This window comes from Euprymna scolopes, chromosome 26 (genome assembly GCF_053919585.1).
Source record: "Euprymna scolopes isolate OS-2025 chromosome 26, ASM5391958v1, whole genome shotgun sequence".
In the NCBI taxonomy this organism is placed as follows: domain Eukaryota; kingdom Metazoa; phylum Mollusca; class Cephalopoda; order Sepiida; family Sepiolidae; genus Euprymna; species Euprymna scolopes.
Window position 1 is genome coordinate 106,410,544 of NC_136507.1, and position 22,078 is coordinate 106,432,621.

The following is a 22,078-nucleotide window of genomic DNA, read 5'->3' on the forward strand; positions in this document are numbered from 1 at the left end:
CTCACTACTGATGCAATTTTCTATCTGTATAAAAGCCAAGTACGCCCAAGGATGGAGTACTGCTGCCACATCTGGGCAGGAGCTGCTAAAAACAGCCTATCCTGCCTTGACAGAGTACAAAATAGACTTCGTGGTTTAGTGGGGGATGCCCTTTCCTCTTTCCTGCAGCCTCTTTCCCACAGAAGAGACATTGCGAGCCTGTCTTTGTTTTATCGTTATTTCCATGGCAAGTGCTTGTCTGAGCTCCAATCTCTCGTCCCCACTCACCAATCTTTCATGAGAAACACCCGTCTGGCTGAAACTACTGTCAATAATTTTCCCCACTCTTTATCTGTGGCTAAATCCAAACGTAGATTCCATAAGCAAAGCTTCTTTCTCAGAAGTGCACGACTGTGGAACTCTCTTCCGTTTGCCTGTTTCCCACCTGGCTACAACTTGGATGTCTTCAAGTCCAACATAAACAAATTCCTGCCCCCCCCCTTAAGTAAGACACTCTATCAAATCTCCAATACTAATGATTACTACAATACTATCTTATTGATTACGGTACATGCAATAACCCTTATCCCTGAGTGGCCTCCGGGCCTTGATAAGTGGTGATCCCCATGTAAAAAAAAAAAAAAAAAAATGTGAGACTACAGACTGACTGATTTAACAGTTGAAAAATGCTGACAGACTTTTCTTTGTATTCACTTTATTGTATAATATATTCTTTTCTATCCAAACCTGTTGTTTGAGTCTTTTTTTTATGACCTTGCCCTAGGGCCACAACATTGAGAGAGAAAGAAAAAAAATGGGGGAAAGAAAGAGAGCAAGACGATGGGAAAAGGAGTTTTATGACAACACAATGTATTTTGATTTTGTGAAATACTTTAACTTTGAAATTTTTGTAAAAAGAAAAAAAAAAAAGCTACCAATCAATGTTAAAGTTAACAAATTAGATATTTAATAATATATATATATATATATATATATATATATATATATATTAGTCCCAACGCGTTGCTTAGTGATTTACTAAGAATAAAACAAATTGTTTTTACCATGATGTTTCTTTTTTTATCTCTAGCTGAATTCACTGTGAAAAATTTCCCCCACTCTTTATCTGCGCCTAAATCAAAACGCGGATTCCATGAACAAGGCTTCTTTCTTAGAACTGCACGCCTGTGGAACTCTGTTCCGTCTGCCTGCTTCCCATTGGACTAAAACTTGGATGTCTTACACTTCATCAAATCTCCACACTAACGTAATGTACTTGCAATAACCCTTATCCCTGAGTGGCTTCCGGGCCTTGATAAGTGGTGATCATTGTGTAAAAAAAAAAAATCTCCCCTGTACCTGCTGGACTATGTTTGGTCATACATCGAGAACATAACACATAACACACATGACCTCTCACAACACCAAAGTCAGCCTGATAGCCGCCATCTTGGCTGAGCTCCTACCAGCGTTTGTGTAAAGGGCATGCTCCCAGTTCCAGACCCCAAGGCAGTGATTGAGGCTGAAGGCGGCTGCATTGAATAGATGCCATCTCTACTACATAATCAAGTTACCTGAATTAATTTTTTCAAGAAAAGTTTTAAAATAAAGCTGTAGTATTGTTTTTTTAGGGCGATATTTTTATCATTCTACTCTGTAATGATAAAATTCTGTGAAGCATCTTGCTGTCTTTTCTTGCTTGCTTGAATCTTGTCTTCCACGATTGGACAATTCCGTTTTTTAAAATAGGTGAATGTATATATATATATATATATATATCTCATGGGGCTCGAACATATATTACACTGACCTCAAAGGAGAGGATAGTATCGTGATGAGCGTCCCCCTCAAGGAGAAGTTAAGGCCTAAAAGAATGATATCCTTAGTTCAAAACAAATAATACACTACCCATCATCCCAAACAGAAAATAAACATAGTTCCTCCTGATGTTATTCTTCTATCATATCTTTTAATCCCCCCCCCCAAAAAAAAGAGGAAATAACACCTGGGAGAATCTACCCATAAAAGAAGATAATGTCTGTGAGTATAATATTATGACAATAGAAGATACTTTACTATCTACCCCTCCCCAATCCAAAACAGATAGTTCCTGCAAAGATGGTTTCATGACAACTGAACAGATACTACATTACCATCTCTTCTAAAGAAGGATGTAATACCTGGGAGCATTACTCCCACCTTCTTAAAAAAGGAGGAAAAACTGTCTCATGTTAGCAGAACTGATACTACACTACCATTTAATAAACAGTACAATAACAGAATAAATCAATTTTTTTTTCCTTTAATTTAAAAATGGCTGACTATACAAACATTTCCCAAGTTCGACAAGATACACCTGAAGAAGGTCCGAGGTTACATCGCTTGAAACGTGAAAATCACACTCAAGATGACAACAGTAGTTCGATGAATCCAAATAATACAAATTTTTATCGGTCTTTGGCATCACCAACAACTGAATTTTTCACATCTAAATTTGATCCTAGAGAACTTGAATGCCTACCAGACACTATCCTCGAGTGTCTATGGTTTCTTTGTACAAAGCAATCTGGCACGAGGATAATTTTCCCTAGATATTTTCCTGATCTCATATTCAAACTCAGACAGTATTCGCAACCCAATACGATCTCCTCACTATGGCTAACCCACATTAGCTTTTACAAGGAATGGTGCACCTTCTCCAAGTGATGTTACCTCAAGTAACTGCACGAAACTGGGTACTCAACCAGACTAGATAAATTCTTGTCCTGGAATCCAGTAAGACCAGGAGACCAAAATGAAAGATATACTACAACGTATGAAAATGGTTAATTGGGGAGAGGAAAATTATGTTCTCAATTTCTTTATTAACTTATTAGTTGAGAGATAAAGAACTTTTATGGAACATTCGAATATCCATGTATCTCATATAGAGTTCAAGTGTTAGCCCCAGGTAGTGTGGGCCCCTTAATTTCTGAGAACTTCAGCTGAAGGAAAATAAAAGAAAAAAAAACAATTATACACCCACACATATACATATTTATTATATTTTAAACTTTTAGGGATTCATTAAGTAGGATTAATTCCATGGTGTGAATGCGGTATTGTGGTGAAAGGTGCCGACTAAGAGTAATCTTGAGTTTTGTAGATAATAGAAATCTTATTAGGATTTCATGCTTAAGTTTTTTTGTTTTTTTTTTACTTATTTTCTTTTCTTTACTGAGAATTAAATTATAATTTAACCAGCAATAAAACTAAATATATAAGATCAAAGTCTGCATTTCTTCAAAAAATGGCGATCCATTCTCAAAAAGCTTTTTCAGTTCGGTGATCATTCTTGCTAGAAAGGAACTCTGCAGGATTAGTAATAAGGCAGCTGACACTCCATTCATCAAACGGTTTGAGTTATCGGACAAAAAGATCCGCTTTGAATGAAGTTAAGTGCCAAGTACGAGTCATTTCAACAATTCTGAATTCTCTCTGACCTGGCAATTGGCCAAGAACCCATTACCCTTCAATGTCATACAACACAGTCTTGCTGGAGGTCTTGCCTGAGTGCACCCACTGTGACATGCTCAAAAAAGAAACACCTGATCATGCTTTTTTCTGATGTTGCAAACTCCAGGAGTTCTGGCAGTATGTCAAGGAGGTGACGGCTCGCATCAATCCCAAGCCTCCTCTCCCACTTAATCTATAATAACATAATCAATGTTAAGCCATCATGGGACAGGGAGAGATGAATAGTATTTCTCTTGCGATCCTAGCCATAGTGCATCTGCTGGTGTGCTGAGAAATGACCAAGGGATTAAATTTTTTGCTGATCAAGATTTGACTGCCTTCTTTAAGCATCAGCTGAAGGTCAAGATCAAATGTGATAGAAAAAGATTTTATAAAAGTTTGATACAAATAGCGAGCTTGTGTGTACAAAAGAGTCAAGTATCAGTATGTGTTTGTTGCTGGAGTACTTGTCAAGTGAATGACTTCCCCCCACCCCCATAGAAATCCTTCAAGATTCCCACTCTCCACAAATAAATGTTACCAAAGGCAAGTTATTCTTCTACCTACCTCAATAAATTTTTGGTGTTGTAAATGTTTATTCTATTCAAAAAACAAGTAGTGTCGAGCATTACATGAGAACAAGAAAAAATGGCTGCAATGTCTCTCAAATTCTCGGCAATGACTTAAAAATAAAAAAATTATACAAAGTAGTGGAAGAAACCCACCCAATAATTGTCACGACAACTTGAAGCCATTAGAATGAAATTTAATTATCCTAATTAATTTGACATACTTGAATACATAATTGTAATATGTACAAAATTACATTTCATTTGATATGCTACAAACTATATTTTGTTAATAATTTCTTTGAATCATGTTATGGTAGCCATCTTGGATTTCCTGGTTGCCATCTTGGATTTTTCACGGTGTAATGATGACAAATGATAATGTCCATAAGAATAATATTTTGCCTTACTTCCCATTTTTAAACTGTTTTTATGATGCTTCTACTTAAAGTCGTTAAAATGAAACTTAATTATGCTAATTAGTATGCTAATTAGTTTAATGTACTTGAAAACATAATTCTTATTTGTACAAAATTTTCTTTTAATTTGATATGCTACAAGCTATATTTTGTTAATAATTTCTTTGAATTGTATCGTGGTTGCCATCTTGGATTTCCTAGCCGCCATCTTGGATTTTTCATGTGATAATGACAAATGATAATGTCCATCAGAATAATATTTCCTATGATGATAAAACCTTACCATTTTTCTTAGCTGTTTTTATGATGTTTCTACTTAAACCCGTTAGAATGAAACTGAAACATGCTAATTCGTATGCAAGTTACTAAGTGAGATGGTCGTAAATAAAGCCAACTGAACCTTCATGGTATTATATATTCAAAATTTCATCATAATACTTTAAAAAGATCCTTTAATTGCCATTGCTCCCAGGTCCACTCTGACCCAGAGTGGTAGTACCTGTTAGGGTCCCAACTATGGGTTAAATAGAATCTGACGTTAAAAAAAAATACTCCATTAAAAATCGTTCCTCAAAATAACTAGATTCGGCATTAAATAACCTGAAAAAGATTGATATGCCGTAAAACAAAAACAACCAACCAACTATAAGGACTTGTGACGTAACAAATACAGTATTAGGTAAAATTGAATTGTAAGTAACACTCTTCTGGAGGTTGAAGGTTCAATCTTCAGTGTGAGCGATTAAATACAATCGCAAATTATTATATAAGGCTTCTACCCAGTTATGAAGTGATGAAATGCTACCCACATGGAGTAAATAAAGGATTCTGTTTGAAATTCTGAGCAGATTCCTGAGTTTAACAAAATACACCTGAAAAAGGACAGATTACATTGACCTAAACAATGTGTGAATCAGTAAAAGTCCGAACAATTCAAATACAAAGAAATAATTATGTCATAATTTCACATTTTTTTAAGTTGAATATTTAATATTAAAACAAATTATGATGTTGAATCCATTGTTTTGTTTTCTTCCAGTGTGCAAGAGATGGAGACAATAGCAGTATTCAACTGGTTATTGATTATTTGGCCAAAATGAAGACCCTCAAGAAAAACCTAAACAAGCACGATGACTCTGACCTTAGTCCACTTCATTATGCTGTGCGGTATGGACACATAGATATTGTGAAATTGCTCATCGAATACGGAGCAAGTAAGAGCAAAATTAAATTTTTTTTTTTTGTTTTTTAGATTCTTGAGTCAGGTTGTGATATTGCTTTTATATGGTTTTAGGAAAGAAAAATCAGACGAACACAATAATTGGGTGTTTTTTTTTTTTTAGAATTACACTCATTTAAAGAACAAAAATTCAGAAAGAAATCTTCATGATGTACATATTTGTGATGGAACAAAGATGTCATGTTCTAAAAATCACATAAATTGACCAAGTATTTCAACTAAGAAAATCAAATTTTATGACTAAGTAAGCCGTAGTGTTTTGATCAACCATGATTTATGAATAATAGACAACTCAATTTGAACTATCGAGATCAAAATTAGTCTTATAATCGATATAATTTAGTATTAAAATCGTTAAAAATTGTAAATTTTAATTGATTTTCTTGGTTAAAAAAAAAGCTACTTGATCAATTTATATGATTTTTGGAATATGACAGCTTCGTTTTTTTTTTTTATGAGTACGTACATCATAGAGATTTTTTTGTGTTTTTAAAATAATTCGAAATGAGCGCTAACAAAGAATTTACTTTATCCACAATATTTTACTGATATTTTGATCGGCCATGTTGAATAAATAAAAGAGGGAGACAACTCAATTCGAACTATCGATATCAAAATCAGCCTTATAATGGATACATTTAGTATTAAAAACGCTAAAATCGTCATTTTTATTTTCTTAGTTAAAAAAAGATATATACTTGATCAATTTTTGTGATTTTTGGAATATGACATCTTTGTTCTGTGACGAGTATGTACATCAAAAAAAATTTTTTTGTTTTTAAATGCAATTCTAAATAATTGTTAATAATAATTGTTATAACCAAATTTTCGATACAATATCCATTTTTGATGGTCACTTCTAATATTTGAGATAATCACATGTACATACATGTATACATTATACAGATGTAAACACAAAATATTTAAATATTTAAAACTATCAAACTGAATTCTGATACCCTGATTTACTGTTATGTGTAGATATTACTAGCATGACCTGTATCCTGGCATTGCCTGGCAAAATTGAGGAATTGAAAATTGTAATTCTACCAGAAGTAATTTGATTGGAAAAGGCTGGAAAACCTCTTTTCACACAAAATGCTATTTTTCTATTTATGATATAAAAATTATAATTATGTATTTCTAGCAGGGTGATCCGACGTTGCCTAGGATTGAATGAGGATCAACAAATGTTTCACACTTGCAATACTTTTATTGTCATCGAAATTGATGAAATTGCTCATTTTTCGATCAAATCAATTTATTGGCTGTTCTAGTCGGGGACCGACCATGGTGCACCGAGAGAATGCTTCACATGTTTCCCTGCAGTGACACTCTACAATACATTGTAATCTACATTGCACTGTAGAGAACTTACTGTTGATTTTATAAAATCATTTTTATATAATGGCTTGAATTAAAGTTTAAAATGCAACGCACTCAAAATGTACACACAGCATTGGTTTGGGAATGTAACTATGCACAAAATATTGACACGCCACTGCTATCCCCCCCCCCCAACGGCCCTAAAATAAAAAAAAAACTTTTTTTACGTGTACCAATATTTAATTTTCTATTTATGAGCGATTATAAAGACTTTAATGATGCTGTATTTGTTTTTCATTTTTATTCCTGTTTTTTTTTTACATGGGGGGGTCACCACTTATCAAGGCCCGAAGGCCACTCAGGGATAAGGTTGCCAATTTGATTTAATTTTATATTCTTGACCGATTACCTAGGCTTCAATGCTGTGATTATCATTATCACTTTTTCTTTAGAACTGAATAAACGCTTTCAAATAACTTAAAACACAAAAATATTATGCAGGTAAGTTTCAAAGTAAATTTTATTGGCTATGGAAACACTTATTTGTTTTGTTTTTTTTATTTTTTGTTAGCACTATTATTTTTGTGGAGTATTATATTATTTAGAAGATGTGCTAGAGCTACGTTTAGAAAAAAAAATGCATGCAGTATACAGAGAAGATAGACGATGGCCGACTTGAAAGATACTGTCATCGGTAGAAGGCAGTTATCTACTAATGATTTCGCTCAATCTAATGAGTTAATATACAATGAGAATCTCTAACTTCGAAGACTTCTGTTTTTATTTATTATTTTTCTAATGGACCATTTTTTGTAATTTTTTTTTTTTGAAGTGATACTGATTTAGGCATGACAAATAAGTATCTAATAATGTTTTTAGAATCAGCCAGTACCTGCAGGTTATTGAACCAACCGACCACTAATTACCAGTAGCCAACACGGCTTACAATCACAGATAGTGGCTCCTACTAGCTGCCACATGAAAATAATGCCCTAGTGTGGAAGCTAGATTATTTCATTTAGGCCAGCGTCACCAGTGTTCCCAGGGATGGCAGTGACTACCACCAACAACTGTATTTTAATTTGTTTTTGAAGAGGGTTCTTTAACGATTCTGTTCTGGATCTGTGTCATGCTTCCACCTGGCAATGCTGGTTAATGAGTCCTGCTAATTATAAATAATATTGGAACTGTTTGTTAAAATATTCTGAGCCATGTTAACGTTTCACTGGATAAAAGCTGTTCCATTGTTAACTGCACTATTTTAATGCCTACCCTTCACTGGATGACATCAGTAATGAATTTACGATGAAACATATCAGTAAAATGTTGTAATGGACTGAAATTGATTGCTTTTTGTCGTGCACGCTTAGTTCCAATACGAGTACATTGTAATTTAGATTTTTTAGGACTAATGCATCCAATTATCTTATTGTAAACTATTTTGTTTCCCATTGTTCGTGTTGCTGATACATTTTGAACTAAAGTCTGTGTGTGTATATATATATATATATATATATATATATATATATAAACTACTTAATTTACTTACATAAAATTAATATATGAAAGTATAGATTATGCGTAAACTTGGAGTATTTACTTCAAAAGTGCTCAATATGTAGGTAGAGCTAGTTAGTAAGTTATAAAATGTATATGGCAATTAAGCTACACTGAATATTCCACATTTCATCCACTCTAGGATTCTTCAGGCTTATGCGCGAATTCTGTGGTTGTTTGTCGTTTTTATATGCGCATTTTCTATTGAAATTTTAGTTAGCCAATCAGCTTTCTAGTATCCACCGTGCCCTACCTATCAGCTAATGAGAATGCATTTATCGGACAAAGGTCTATTTGACCTCTGGTTGACCTGTTCCTTTGTGTGTGCTCTATTTAGCCTGGATATTTAGTTTCTTGATCTGTTTTAAATCTAGGTTAGTGTTTTGTTTTTTTTTTATTAATGTTAGTTTATATATAAAGCTGATTGGCTAACTAAAATTTCAATAGAAAATGCGCATATAAAAACGACAAACAACCACGGTTATTACAGCAGTTAACCTGACGGTTACAGCAATAAACCCAATAGTTATGACGGTTAACTTGGTGGTTACAACAGTTGACCTGATGCTTACGACAATTACATGTGGATAAATATGTGACTTAAACAACAAATTGTAAAGTTTTACAAAAAAAAAACATTTTTTTTTTTAATATGCATCCAGTTCATCTAGTAGATAATCTATCATAAAAGTTTTCTTCACTTCTCTCTTTGATTTGGTGGATGACGTCATCGTTTTGTGACATCATCCATTGTGCATGCGTATCCCTCCTCTCTGTATTAATAGTTTGCGAAAAAAAGAGTTTGATGCAATCTAATCTTATGTGGTATGCAATAAAAGAGGATAACCGATTTACGTGCAAGAAATATAGGACAATGGAAATAGATGGGAACTCAGATGCGTAAAAAAAATATATCTGGATAGCGAAGATATTGAGGTTGAAAAGTTTTGTTCCATTGGTGGAGTAGGTGCTAGTGTGATTTCAACAGGTTAGGAGTGGATGAAACTAAATTCAGAAAATTACTGCGATTATGAATTAGCAATGTTACTGCTGTCAACCAGGAAAAAAGTCTACCAGGCATGTGTAATCTGTGTAATGATCTATGGGAGTAAGACTTGGCTGATGAGAGTTGAGGACATGTGTTGCATGAAACGAAATGATAGAATGATTCAATGGATTTGTAATATGAATCTAAAAGATATGCTTGGTTCTGATGACGTCAGAGGAAGATTAGATAAAGACAGTATAGGGAAATGTGTGCAGAACAGGAGACTTTGATAGTATGGCCACATTGAAAGAATGGATGAGGGTTTTTGGGTTAATAGATGTAGAACAGTTGAGGTAGCAGGTTCAGTTCATGGAGGAGAGCCAAGGATAACATTGGAGGAAATGATAAGAATGGAATTGAGAAAAAGGATAACAAAAGATCTGGCCAGAGTTAGGTTATTTTGGAAGTCAATTTCTAAAAGCTATCCAATGCATGCCAGCATGTAAAACAATCGTTAAACTGATGATGATGATAATGCATCATGAACAATATTTGATTACTTATAAGGACAATTTATAACAAGTATATATTTAATATTAGATTTAAAAGTGTTGGCTCATTGGGAAGCAGTCCTGTCGTAATGAGTTTCATAGATGGGAAGTTTGTGTTCATAACAGTTCCGTTTGATGTTAAACACATGGAGGATAAAGAAAAATCATTTGCAGTAATCATAGAAGACGAGTTCTTACAGTGAATGTCTTACAAAGATGAAGATTGGAGCTCAGTCAAATACATCACCTGGAAATAACAAAAGAGTAGAGAAAGAAGAGATCTTCACCCACTAGATTACGAAGTCACTTTTCACCCCAAACAAGGCATATTGTCACTTGGTTGTAAGGGCTCCTATTTGGGATGATGTCTACAGGGAACTATTTGAGGAGTTGAGCGAGATGTCTGTTCACATTACATTTAAAGTTTTGCATGTCAGTACAGCAGGGAAGCAGGGAGGGAATTCCAAAGTCTAGCAGTTTGAGAGAAGAAACTATTAGAGTAAAAGAAGGCTTTCCGGTATCTTAGGACTTCAACAGTGAAGGGGTGGGATTTTGCTGCTTGTCTGATTAGTCGTGAGTATGCGCGTTGAGGGAACACAAGTGCTACGAGTTCATCAGAGTACATTTCATAATAGTATTTGTAAAACAGGAACAAAGTTATAACATTGTGGTGATGAGACAGAAGTTGGAGTTTGGTTGATAGTGCGGAATCCATTAGATTGAAGGCTCTTTTTGAACCCTGTCTCAGAAAGAAGAAGACTAGTGGTAGATGCACGAGAATACTCCATGCATGGGATACTCTCTGGTGTAAGTAATTTACTAACATAGTAGAGGAAGCCCAGCCTCTTTGCAGCAGCCTTGGCAATGTCCTCAATGTATTTGTTCCAATTCATGTTGCCTGCGAATGTTAAGCTAATGAGTCTATCAAGGCAAGGAGTGCACTGAGTGACACTACCCCAGATGCGGCAGCAACACTTTATTTTACATATCTGACTCTTATAAAAACGATTGATAACTAATTAGGTTTTATTGAAATCTATCAGATTTTAGAGGGGGGTTCATTACATTACAATCCTGTAAGTTTGGGAAAATGAGTTAAAAATAAAAACTATACAAAATACTGTTAAAACCCCCACTGAATATATGTCAGCCTATGTCACTGTAACATATATTGAGAGTTTCTAACAGTATTTTGTATAGTTTTTTTTATTTTTAACTCATTTTTCCAAACTTACTGTGTTCAGCAGAGAGTCTGGCGCCATTTGTAATTTTCAAATACATCGGTAAACATTGTATGTTTTTCGAGCTGAATAAACATGTTACATTAAATAAAAACACTAAAAATTATCAAGTTATGTAGAAAAGTAACTTAGCTTGCCTTTGATAACATTTATTTGTTACATATTTGTTTTTTGACAACTTTTTCGAATCTGTGTATAGTAATACAAACCCCTAATTTTTTTAAAAAAACCTTACCATAACATTTATTTTTTAATTAATTTAAAAAGAAAAAAAGTTGCCGCAGCTTCTTTTTTAAAAGTTTTCATCTAATGAAAATATTGTTGGTTTTAGCGTCAAAGATTATGATATAAAAACAAACAATTCTCTTGATAGTCGCGTTTGTATTATTAATGTTATCAACTTTGTTAATTAAAAAAATTCGTCGCAGTTTCTCCTTTTTTAATGTTTTGATTCAATAAACAATATCGTCATATCAAGTGTTCTAAATTATGAGAGAAAAAAATGAACGAATCTTTTAGTAAACGAAAGTTGTCTCCCTTGAAAAATTGTAAACCAGCGGCGCTGGTTACCAGCGCTATTTTGCTTGTTTTATAATAATTTCTTAATTTATATTTTTAACATGTTTGAAAAGAATAAAAAAAACACTTTAGAAATATTTTACAATTTTTTATGTAATATTTTTTCTGTATTATCAAATGTTTAACTTGAATAGTTCAGAACAAACAACTTTTACACGTTTAAATGAATACACAACTTTGTACGTTTTATCACACAAAAAAACTACCAACCATGACTTGACTTGAAAAAAAAAAAATGCTGTGAACAAGAAAGATTTACTGATAACGTTTTTGTTTTTTTTTCTACATTAGCCCCGCCTAATAATTGAATAAAATCGCAATCAAGGTGTAAAAATTAAATGAAAAGAAATGATTTAAAAGTTAAAAATATCAACGGAATGAATAATTAAGTTTTAAGAAAAAAAAGTTTTGGAGTAAAGAAAAATAAGAATAGAGAAAGAAAATTTGGCAAAAAAAAAAAAAAAAAAAAAATTCTCAACCAGTAAAACTGGTTTGACGACTGCATTTAATACATGATTTCTTAAATATTTGCCAATGTCTGTCAATGCAAATGTTTTCTGCTTTTCTTGTTCATCCCAAAGAAATAAAAGCTATGTACTTTAATGACTAAGCAGAAATTTAACTGTGTTGTGAACAAACTCCCCACCCAGATTGGCTCCATATAAATCTGGTACAATCATGATAGTTTGTTTTTTTTACACTTTAGTTGCATTATGTCTCGTTTGAAGTGAATAAAAGTTAAATTCTTTTAAATATTCTTCAAAATACATTCATTTTACTATTATTTCTGAATTCATCAGGTTTATGCTTAAAACTAGCAGGGAAACCTGACGTTGCCCGGGATTGAATGAGAATCAACAACTGTTTTACACCATATTTTTATTGTCAATAAATCGGTAAAATCGCCCATTTTTCAATCAAATCGATTGTCTGCTCTAGTTGGGGACCAGTGACTTAGTCTATAATACATTGTAGTCTACATTGCACTGTAGAGAACCTACTGTTGATTTTATAAAATTATTTTTATGCAATTGCTTGAATCAAAAATTGAATTCAAAAGTCAAATATCCTAGTTGAATTGTGTCCTAAACAAAAGCATTCATTTCGAACACACCCATGTCTTATCAAAGAACCTACTGTTTATTTTATATGCCGGACTCTTCTGCTTGTGAAGTAATAAAACTTCTCGAATGCACATGTGATGTTAGGCTTTATAAGGGGGGAAAAAGAGTAGAATCAGCCCATTCCTAGCACACACACACACACATACATACATACATACATACACATATATATATATATATATATATATATATATATATATATATAGTTTTGCAAGTTTTTTAGCCTTTAAAACTATATAAAAAAATTATTTAATTTTTATATTTTCTTATCATTCGTTAATAAACTATTTAGTCAGTAAGTCATTTAATCACCTGCAATCGCTGTATCAACTTGCTCTCTTGAAATCACAATAGTCCTAATGCTAACTTAAGGGAACATCAGTTGTTTACTATGAAACACTCTTTTGGGGATTTTAAAAACAAAACAGTATATTAAATCATGGCTCCCCAGCAGTGTTGATCAAAAACCACCTCTCTTAAACAAAAGAACAAAAAATGTTCCAGATATTAGATCTAGATACCTACCCATGATTAATTTGGCTAACCTATTCATGTTACAAAAATGTCTACCTTACCTGTGAGATTCATTCCTGTCTCCAAATTCAAAATGGATATATTTTTTAATTTACCAGTGTTGTATTTATAAGATTAGGATTAATCCATTATACTATTTATCACCCCCTACTATTATTAATATTTTATATATTTACATTCATATATATATTTATTTTATTACCGTTTTATCTGTTTAGTTACACATGTTTCTGTTACCAAATTGTCGTCACAATTCGGTAACAGAAACATGTGTAACTAAACAGATATAACTGTAATAAAATAAAAAATGTTTGCTCTGCAATAGTATTGAGCACTTTCTTCAGGTTTTTACTAATCACTATTTTTGCTATATATATATATACACACACACACATTTTTTATTTTAATAATACATTTTATGCATTACTAATAAAGTTTTGGATTTCCTTTTATTAATATATTCTGGTTAATTTTAAACGATTCAAAAGCATCAGGATAACGAACAAATGCTTTATTTAACTTTTTAAATATTTTAGTTTTATCCCCACCTTGTTTTATGATCCTTATTACTAAGCTAGAAACTGAATGTATAAAATCTATTAATTTTAAATTAACGCGAGCTATTCTCAGAAACTCTGACATAATGGTTCCATAAAACATAAAAACAGGGCTGGTTCTATCTTTATGCAGCATACGAACTATTTGAAAGGGGAAAGAGTTTCTTTTATCAAATATTTTATATCCTCAGTTTTTATATCAAAATCAAAAATAGAATTAAATTGTGAACATAGAAATGTAGCTTGTGTTCCTCTATGTTCACAATTTAATTCTAACTCCTGAGGATAAATCAAATGTTTATTTTTTTTCAAATTCCTCTTTATCATTTATACATACAAGGTTGTCAATAAATCTCCTACAACCATGATAATTATATGTTCTGGATATATCATTTTCGTGATGACATCTATATACTCCAGTCTATGTAAGTAAAGGTTTTCCCAAAAATGGTGCAGGATCTAACCCTAACTCCATTGAAATGCTTATAGTTTGGAGTAATATTTTGTTTCCTATTTGGAATTAACTTTCTTGAATAAGATGACTATAAGTATTTTTAAAATACCTTTGGAAACACTAGTTTTGCTGTTTTTATTTTTACACCAGAAAGTTTTAGAGTTTGAAAATTCTATATATTTACCTTTACCACCTTCAAAAGCTAGATCTACAGTATTGTTTAATTGTTTTATAAGTTTTTCGTATGGAATTTTAATGTATAACGTACTAGAATAAGTTGCTATAGATTTTGCTTTTATTCTAGAAATTATTTTATCTAATTTTTCTTTTACTGGGTGTGAATTATTTACCGCCCAAAATAGATTTATATTACTATAGAATTTTCTTTTCTGGTGGAAATTTTTTATTTGATTTATAATTCATTTAAACACTTTAGATATAACTTAAAGGTTTGGTAATGCAACTCTTTGAGGCTACAATAAACCTAGCGCTAATATATATATATATATATATATATGGCAGCAAACTCATTCTCGAGTATTGCCATTACTTAATACATCTCGGCTCAAATGAATGTCATTAGCAGCACGTGCTGGATGGTCACTTCTATGAACCTTCTACAGTCCTGTGCATCTGCTGATGACCGGGTCTGAACACTTGCCGAACCAGACCTTGGATGCTCCAGAGCCTTTATTTCCATCAACGCCCATATCCATATCAGTCCTCATTGAGTATCCGTTTGCCGTTTTAGGCTACAGCCAGCCTTTTTGTTATCGCGATATACACTGATGGCAAAATGTGTATTCCATTACATATCAAGTAATGCCTGTGCTTGAAGCTTTTTATATCGAGGAAAGACTTTGCACCGAGACAATCCCACTCTCTGAACAACTGCCACATTGAACCAAAAAGAAGAGCAAGTCAACATCATTGGAAGCAGCAGTCGTCGCAGGTTTTATATCAGGGTTTTCCTTCTCCTAGAGAGGTTGCCTTTACCACAGCTTACGGGAGCTCTCTCCACCCATCATGCCATTTGATCCATGATTGGGACTTAGGTTGCTGGGCACCAGAGCATATTCCACACACCAGTGGGCCATGTATGCTGCAGCTTACAGGGCCTAAGCTCATCTGGAGGTTTCTGTCAGGGTTACCTTACTCTTAGCCTTTGGTTAAAAGAACCTTGGCAGTGAAGGTCCAGTTATACGGCACAGGACACTTGCCATTCATCAGAGCCCTATCTACATTAAAAAGTTTGACTCCTGACCAGGTAACCTACATCATAAATTTCATGTGTTTAGACCCAAAATTGGTGGAGGAGTTTGGTAGAGTCTGCAAAGGTCAACTCTTAACTTTGACCTTTTGGCAGCCAAATTTCCGCTCAAAAACTGATTAAAAAAAAAACTTGCATGGCTGAATACCCTTTATCTAAAATTTCAAATGTTTAGACCCAAAATTGGCTGAATAGTTTGCTAGAGACCGCAAAGGTCAAATCTTTTGAACTTTGACCCCTTGGCAGCCAAATTTTTGGCCAAAACCCGATTAAAAAGATTGCCTTATGTATGAATACACTTTATGTAAAATTTCAAATGTTTAGACCAAAAATTGGCTGAGTAATTTGGTAGAGACCACAGAGGTCAATTTTTTTTAAAACTTTGACTCCAATTTTGACCCCCCATTTATTGTTTTGGGCTTAAATCAAATTAAAAAGTTTGATCCATGTCCAAGTAACCTACATCTAAAATTTCAAGTGTTTAGACCGAAAATTAGCGGAGGAGTTTGGTAGATTTTTCAACGGTTAAATCGTTGAACTTTGACCCCTTGGCAGGCAAATTTCTGGTCGAAAACCAATTAAAAAGATTTTCCCAAATCTCAATACTCTTTATGTCAAATGTTGAGTCTGTAAACTGAAAATTGATAGAGTAGTTTGATAGAGAAATGTACACACACACACACACACACACAATTTCACTTATATATATATGTGCGTGTGTATGTATGTATATAATTTTTTTAGTGTAATCTTTTTATTTAAAAAAAATATTGGCTGCATATGTGCATACATGTTTCAGCTATAGTTTCTTTTGAAATTCAGCATGATAAGGCCACTAATCTCAACTAGTTTCAAAAGGCATTTGAAACTAGAATAGACTAGTGTCCTGACGACACTGAATTTTGAAAAAAAAATCACAGCTGGAACGTGTATGCACACATGTCACCAGTAATGTTGGTCTAAATAAATAAAATAATGCAGCTCTGCTTGTTATTGAGAACTATTTTATACACACTCTAGTTTCATTGGATTAACGTCTACGAAACCACAACCATGCAATCATTTATATATTCATGTGTGATTTTTTTTTTTTTCCTTTTCATCCTGTCTCTGAAATTGTATCTATTGTGTTGTGACAATAACGGCTTATATTGTGAAATAATCTGATTCTAGACATTTTCTTCTGCTGTGAAAATATCTAGTTCGCCCCATTGATATTGATTAATTAAGTTGACATTTTGTGACAAAGGTTGGCATTTGAACCTTATTCGATGTCTTAACAGATAAAGTTACAGGTCTCTGCTTGTTGCATAGTTGCGCGATATTGAAGCAGTAATCATGATTAATGAAGTTTTTGATTTTTTTTTTCCATTGTTTGTGTTGATATTAGTATCTTTTGGATTTTTGTCCGCCTTTTCTTAATCATGTTTACGATGCGATGCATTGGCTATTGTACTCTCTGACCTTCTCAATAGCAATCCCATTCTGCAAGATGAATAACATTTGATGCCATTTGATTGGATTAAGTATTCTTGCTATTTAGGTTATTTATGCGTTTCAGACGGTTTTTTCTTGTCTTAGTTATTATCAAAATTTAGGTTTTTATACTCCTTCATTTTTTTTTTTTCAAATACCTTTATTCAACCTTTTTTTTTTTTTATGGAAATCGCTCCAGACAGGACATAAAGCCACTTGATGTAAGGAGACTGCTTCAATGTTAAAAACTATCCAACAATAAGTGTTAGATGGATAGATTTCGACCCCCCCAAAACAGCAATTATTTATCCTTTGTCAGAAACATAACTCATGGAATGTGAGGCCTAAAATATAAAGTAAAAGAAATAAGAATTATGAGGCTGTTGTTGGCTAGTTTTTAACAAAGTAGTATTTTATTTTTTTATTTTTAGCTCCTTACATTAAATGATATCATGCCTTGTCTGGAGCGATTTTCATAAAAAACAAGTGAAGCATGCATGGTCCCCCGTGAATGCACAGTGAACGAGGCATAAAAAAATGACTAAGTTCAGCATTTGCCCTCACCCCCAATTAAGCACCAAAAGTTCCCAGGTGACGTCAAATTCTGGTGAAAATCAACAAACGGTGCAGTTTTAGGTCTTATGTAAATTTGAGTTCTGCACCATGCAAAAAAAGAAATCCATCATTTGCCACCCACCATTCAGCCCCAAAAGTTCCTTAGCATATTTAAATTTGAGTTCAGCACCATGCAAAACTGCTAAATAGACATACACAGAAAATTTTGGACAAATATGATAAAATAGTCCCAAAAATGGAGTGTTTTTATTAGCCCTAAAAGAGTCCCTGGAGCATACCCAAGAATTATCGCAAAGTATAGACAAACAAAATTATATAGAAATCAGTTACTTATAACTTTTCAGAAATTTTTATAAAAACCCAAGGCATCAATTTTTTTAATAAGCACAAAAGTATCAATTTTAGCCATTTTAACCTGAAAGGCATCCCTAGGGAAGCAACTGGAGTTTTCTCGAAAAATCCGTTCTGTTATTATTTTACTCGAATCATGTTTAATGTTTGTACAAAATTTCCCAAAATTCCAAGGCGTAGTTATTGAGAAAAGTACGGACAGACGAACGGACAAGGGTGAATTTACAGGTCCACCTTCCTTTTGTTGGGGGGGGGGACCAAAAATTTATCTGGAACATCTCATCTAAGCAAAAACAATATGTCATCTTAGTAATATCGTCAAATATTATTCATCTGGTGCAATGGATACCTGGACAGGTTTTGAGATTGCTATGCTGCGTTAAATTTCATGGAAACCCTAAAGAATAATCTGATATCATTTCGGAATGATATTGATCCATGGCTAGGATAAACTTTGAAGCATTGATGACATATCATTAATAAGGCTTTTGTAATACCTCACCAATTGATACCCGTTATTGTCTCAGCAGCTTAGTCTATCATTGACCCATTGGAAATAGTTAGCTCAATGAGTAGTGACAACTCCCACTTTTTCTTCTCTTCTTTTCTGTTATTAAACCATCATATTAGCCATAATAACAGCAGAAGTTGCTCTGTCTTCCTCTTTACTTTGGTTTTGTATTAACGAAACAAATTATAATAATAAAAGAAAAAGCAACACTCTTGCCTTATGGCCTATGCTGCTTTATAAATATTTTTTTTTCAACATTGTAGTGTTACACTTGATGTAAGTTTATCACTCGCTTCAGGAGCAGCTTTAAGAAAAGCATTCAAATTCAATTCGCTCACTTGCCAAAGAGAAACATTTTCTGCACGTCACTATTGTTGAAGTCTTGGAATTTGAATGGAAGCCTTTATTTAATCCGCAGTGATAACATGCTCTCGTTCTGTCAACCATGATTGAGTAGAAGTCTTAAATAATTCGCAATTGTAATCTGCTCTGCAATAACCCATGGCTTAATGGATAAAGTGCTTGGTAAAATAGTACACATATCACATTATGTTCCATTCTTTACCAGTTCTTTAAAGATAAAAGGTGTTACAGTAAAAATAAGACTCAAAACAAAAAAGTTTTTTTTTTTATATACATAGTTCACAAATTACTGTAATGTCAAAATTCTTCTGCCTTACAAATGCTATTAATTTCCCAACTTCTGCAAAAGATGAAATGTTTGCTTACTTTGATCAGGAGTTTTGGGCTCTTAGTTTTCCTAATCCTTGCTTGATCAGTGACGTCATTCTAAAAATTATTTTTAACACATTTTTCAAATTGGCATGCCTAAAAATGAAAAAATAAAGTGTTTGTATTTTTTAGTTTTGTCTCAACCTTGAAGTTATTAAAATCACACTCCAAACCTGACATCTACCCACACTCCTCATGGACATCTCGTGAGACAAAGTGCTAGGAAGTGATTAAAAAAAAAAAAGGGAGGAAAACCTATTAACAAAAAGAGGAAATAGTTGATGAGCAGAACAAAGAGAAAGTGAGGTTTGTAGAAGGAAAATATGTAACAGAGTGCAGAAGTGCATATGGGGGCTGTATGCAAAGTGACGTCACAGTAAGGAAAAAGAAAAAGACTAAAAAGAATGTGTGCATAGACCGACAAGCATGTTCGAGAGCATGATAACGTTTTATTCAGGAAAGTAACCCCCCCAAAAATGTTGTTCTTCTAACGGAAAAACGTGAATTGAGTCATTACTTGTCTTCTGTTCCTTGCGACTGAGTCTACAATGTGTTGGGCCCCGAGTGTCTACATGTTACAATGTGTGTAAACATGTACTAAGTTATGAATGGGGAAGAAGTTGTTAACCAAGGCACAAAAAAAACAAAAAAAAAGCTGAAATAGGATTTTTAATCAAGGTGGGGTAGTGATTTGGACAAAAGACCAAACATAGAGATCAGTATTACGAGAGAAGTCCCAAAAGTAATATCTCCTATTTTTTTTATTCCGTCTGAATGGATCAGAAGGGATTGCAAATTGTTATGATGACTGAACTTATGCAATCATGACTCGAAAGTTTCATCTTTCTGTTGCAGCTATTGAAAGTAACTCTTGTTATGGATGTGCATCAGAAAGAGATGTGTCCTTGAATTCCTCTACATAGAAAAAGTTCAATTTATCAAAATCTACTGGTGCCTGTTGAACGTTTACTAAGATGATGTAGTTGATGTTAGAAGAGTTGGATGGGTTTGTTCATTTCAGAGTGGTGACAGACGTAAGTGACAAAACGTGTTCCAGACTTTTACATCAAAAGAAGCTGGCAAATGGGTATTGAGATTCGTGATGACTATGTAAAAAAAAAAAAAAAAATATTCTGGAGCATAAAAGGCTGCTCGTTTTAATGGTACCACTCTCATCTTCATAGTTCTTCAGTGTCTTAATTTTTGTGTTAAAAAAAATAGGAACCCTTACTTTTGGAACAACCCTGATTTAGTTCATCAGCTTTACTGTTTAAGAGTGAGTGTTACGACAGCTGATGAGTCAGGGATAGTTGGTCGTTGGTAGAGAAGATGAATTGATCATCTGACTGACAAACCGGGCCTCGACGGGCACATAAAGATATGGACGTTGGTGCTTAGAGGGTTGACGCTGTCTGTAAAACTTAATTATGGTCTGCAAAAAAAAAAAAACACAACAGCCCCCTTTCCCCTTCCTTTCCAAGAATCTGAATACATCCAAAGGTGTAGTAAAATCGAAAGACCTCTCAATGTGCGCTACTGAAAAGATAACAAAAGAACTTAAAAACCAAGGAGTAATAAACGTTAAAAGAATTACAAAAAAAATAGAGAATCTGACTATACATACGAACACTTACATTATGCAGTTCGATAGACCTACTATCCCAAAAGAAATCAAAATTGGGTTCAACGTTGAAAAAGTTGAACCCTTTATACCAAACCCACTTCGGTGCTTTAAATGCCAGAAGTCTGGGCACCATGAGGATGCATGTAGGGGACGAGCAGTGTGCGGCAGATGTGGCCAGAGAGATCCAGACCACACTGTCAATGACGTTAATCTTGATTGCAAATTGTGGAGAAAACCATCCTGCTTATGCAAGAGTATGCAGAATCTGGAATAAAGAAAAGGAAGTGTCAATAAAACATACCAAAAACATCTCCTTCCTCGAAGCCAGGAAAATAGTAGATGGATACATGAAGGAAAAGACGTACTCTCAAGTCACCTCAAGTTGTATATCATCCAACATCACTAACCAAGACTCCAAATATGAAATACTAATAAACAAATTGTTACAATTGGGACCAAACGACTGGCCCAAATTTATAAATGAAATCAAACCAAACATATCATCAAAAATTAAATCATCAACTAATGTTACCAATAGAACAAATTCTCAACCAAAATCAGAACATCCAAGAAAACAGAGTCAATCAAAAGAAAGACCACAAAAATCACCAGTACGTTGTGTAGATGCTGAAAAAGACAAAACTAAGGAAAAACGAAATCAGTTAGAAGAAAGACCACACGGGTCACCAATATGTCTTCCCCGTGGTGAAAAAAAAAACACTTGAAAAACAAACAAAAAATACATCTACCAAAAAGCAAAATAATATAAAGAAATTTCCACAAACAGAAGCCACTACTACTACTACGATAAATAGATTTACAGAATTAGAAGACTTGGAAACTGAAGTTACTCCTCAAACCAAAAAAAAAAAACATCATGAATTACAAGATAATCCAATGGAATTACCGTGGATTGAAGGCAAAT

At 33.5% G+C, this 22,078-nt stretch overlaps 1 protein-coding gene across 1 annotated transcript in view; it reads left to right on the top strand.

Annotated features, from left to right (window-relative positions):
* LOC145248345 (uncharacterized) overlaps positions 1-22,078 on the top strand; it is a 126,842-nt gene that overhangs the window by 22,806 nt on the left and 81,958 nt on the right. The window contains exon 2 of the mRNA XM_080110260.1: positions 5,502-5,676. Within this exon, the coding sequence (XP_079966386.1) occupies positions 5,502-5,676 (175 nt within the window). The remainder of the gene's footprint in view (positions 1-5,501; positions 5,677-22,078) is intronic.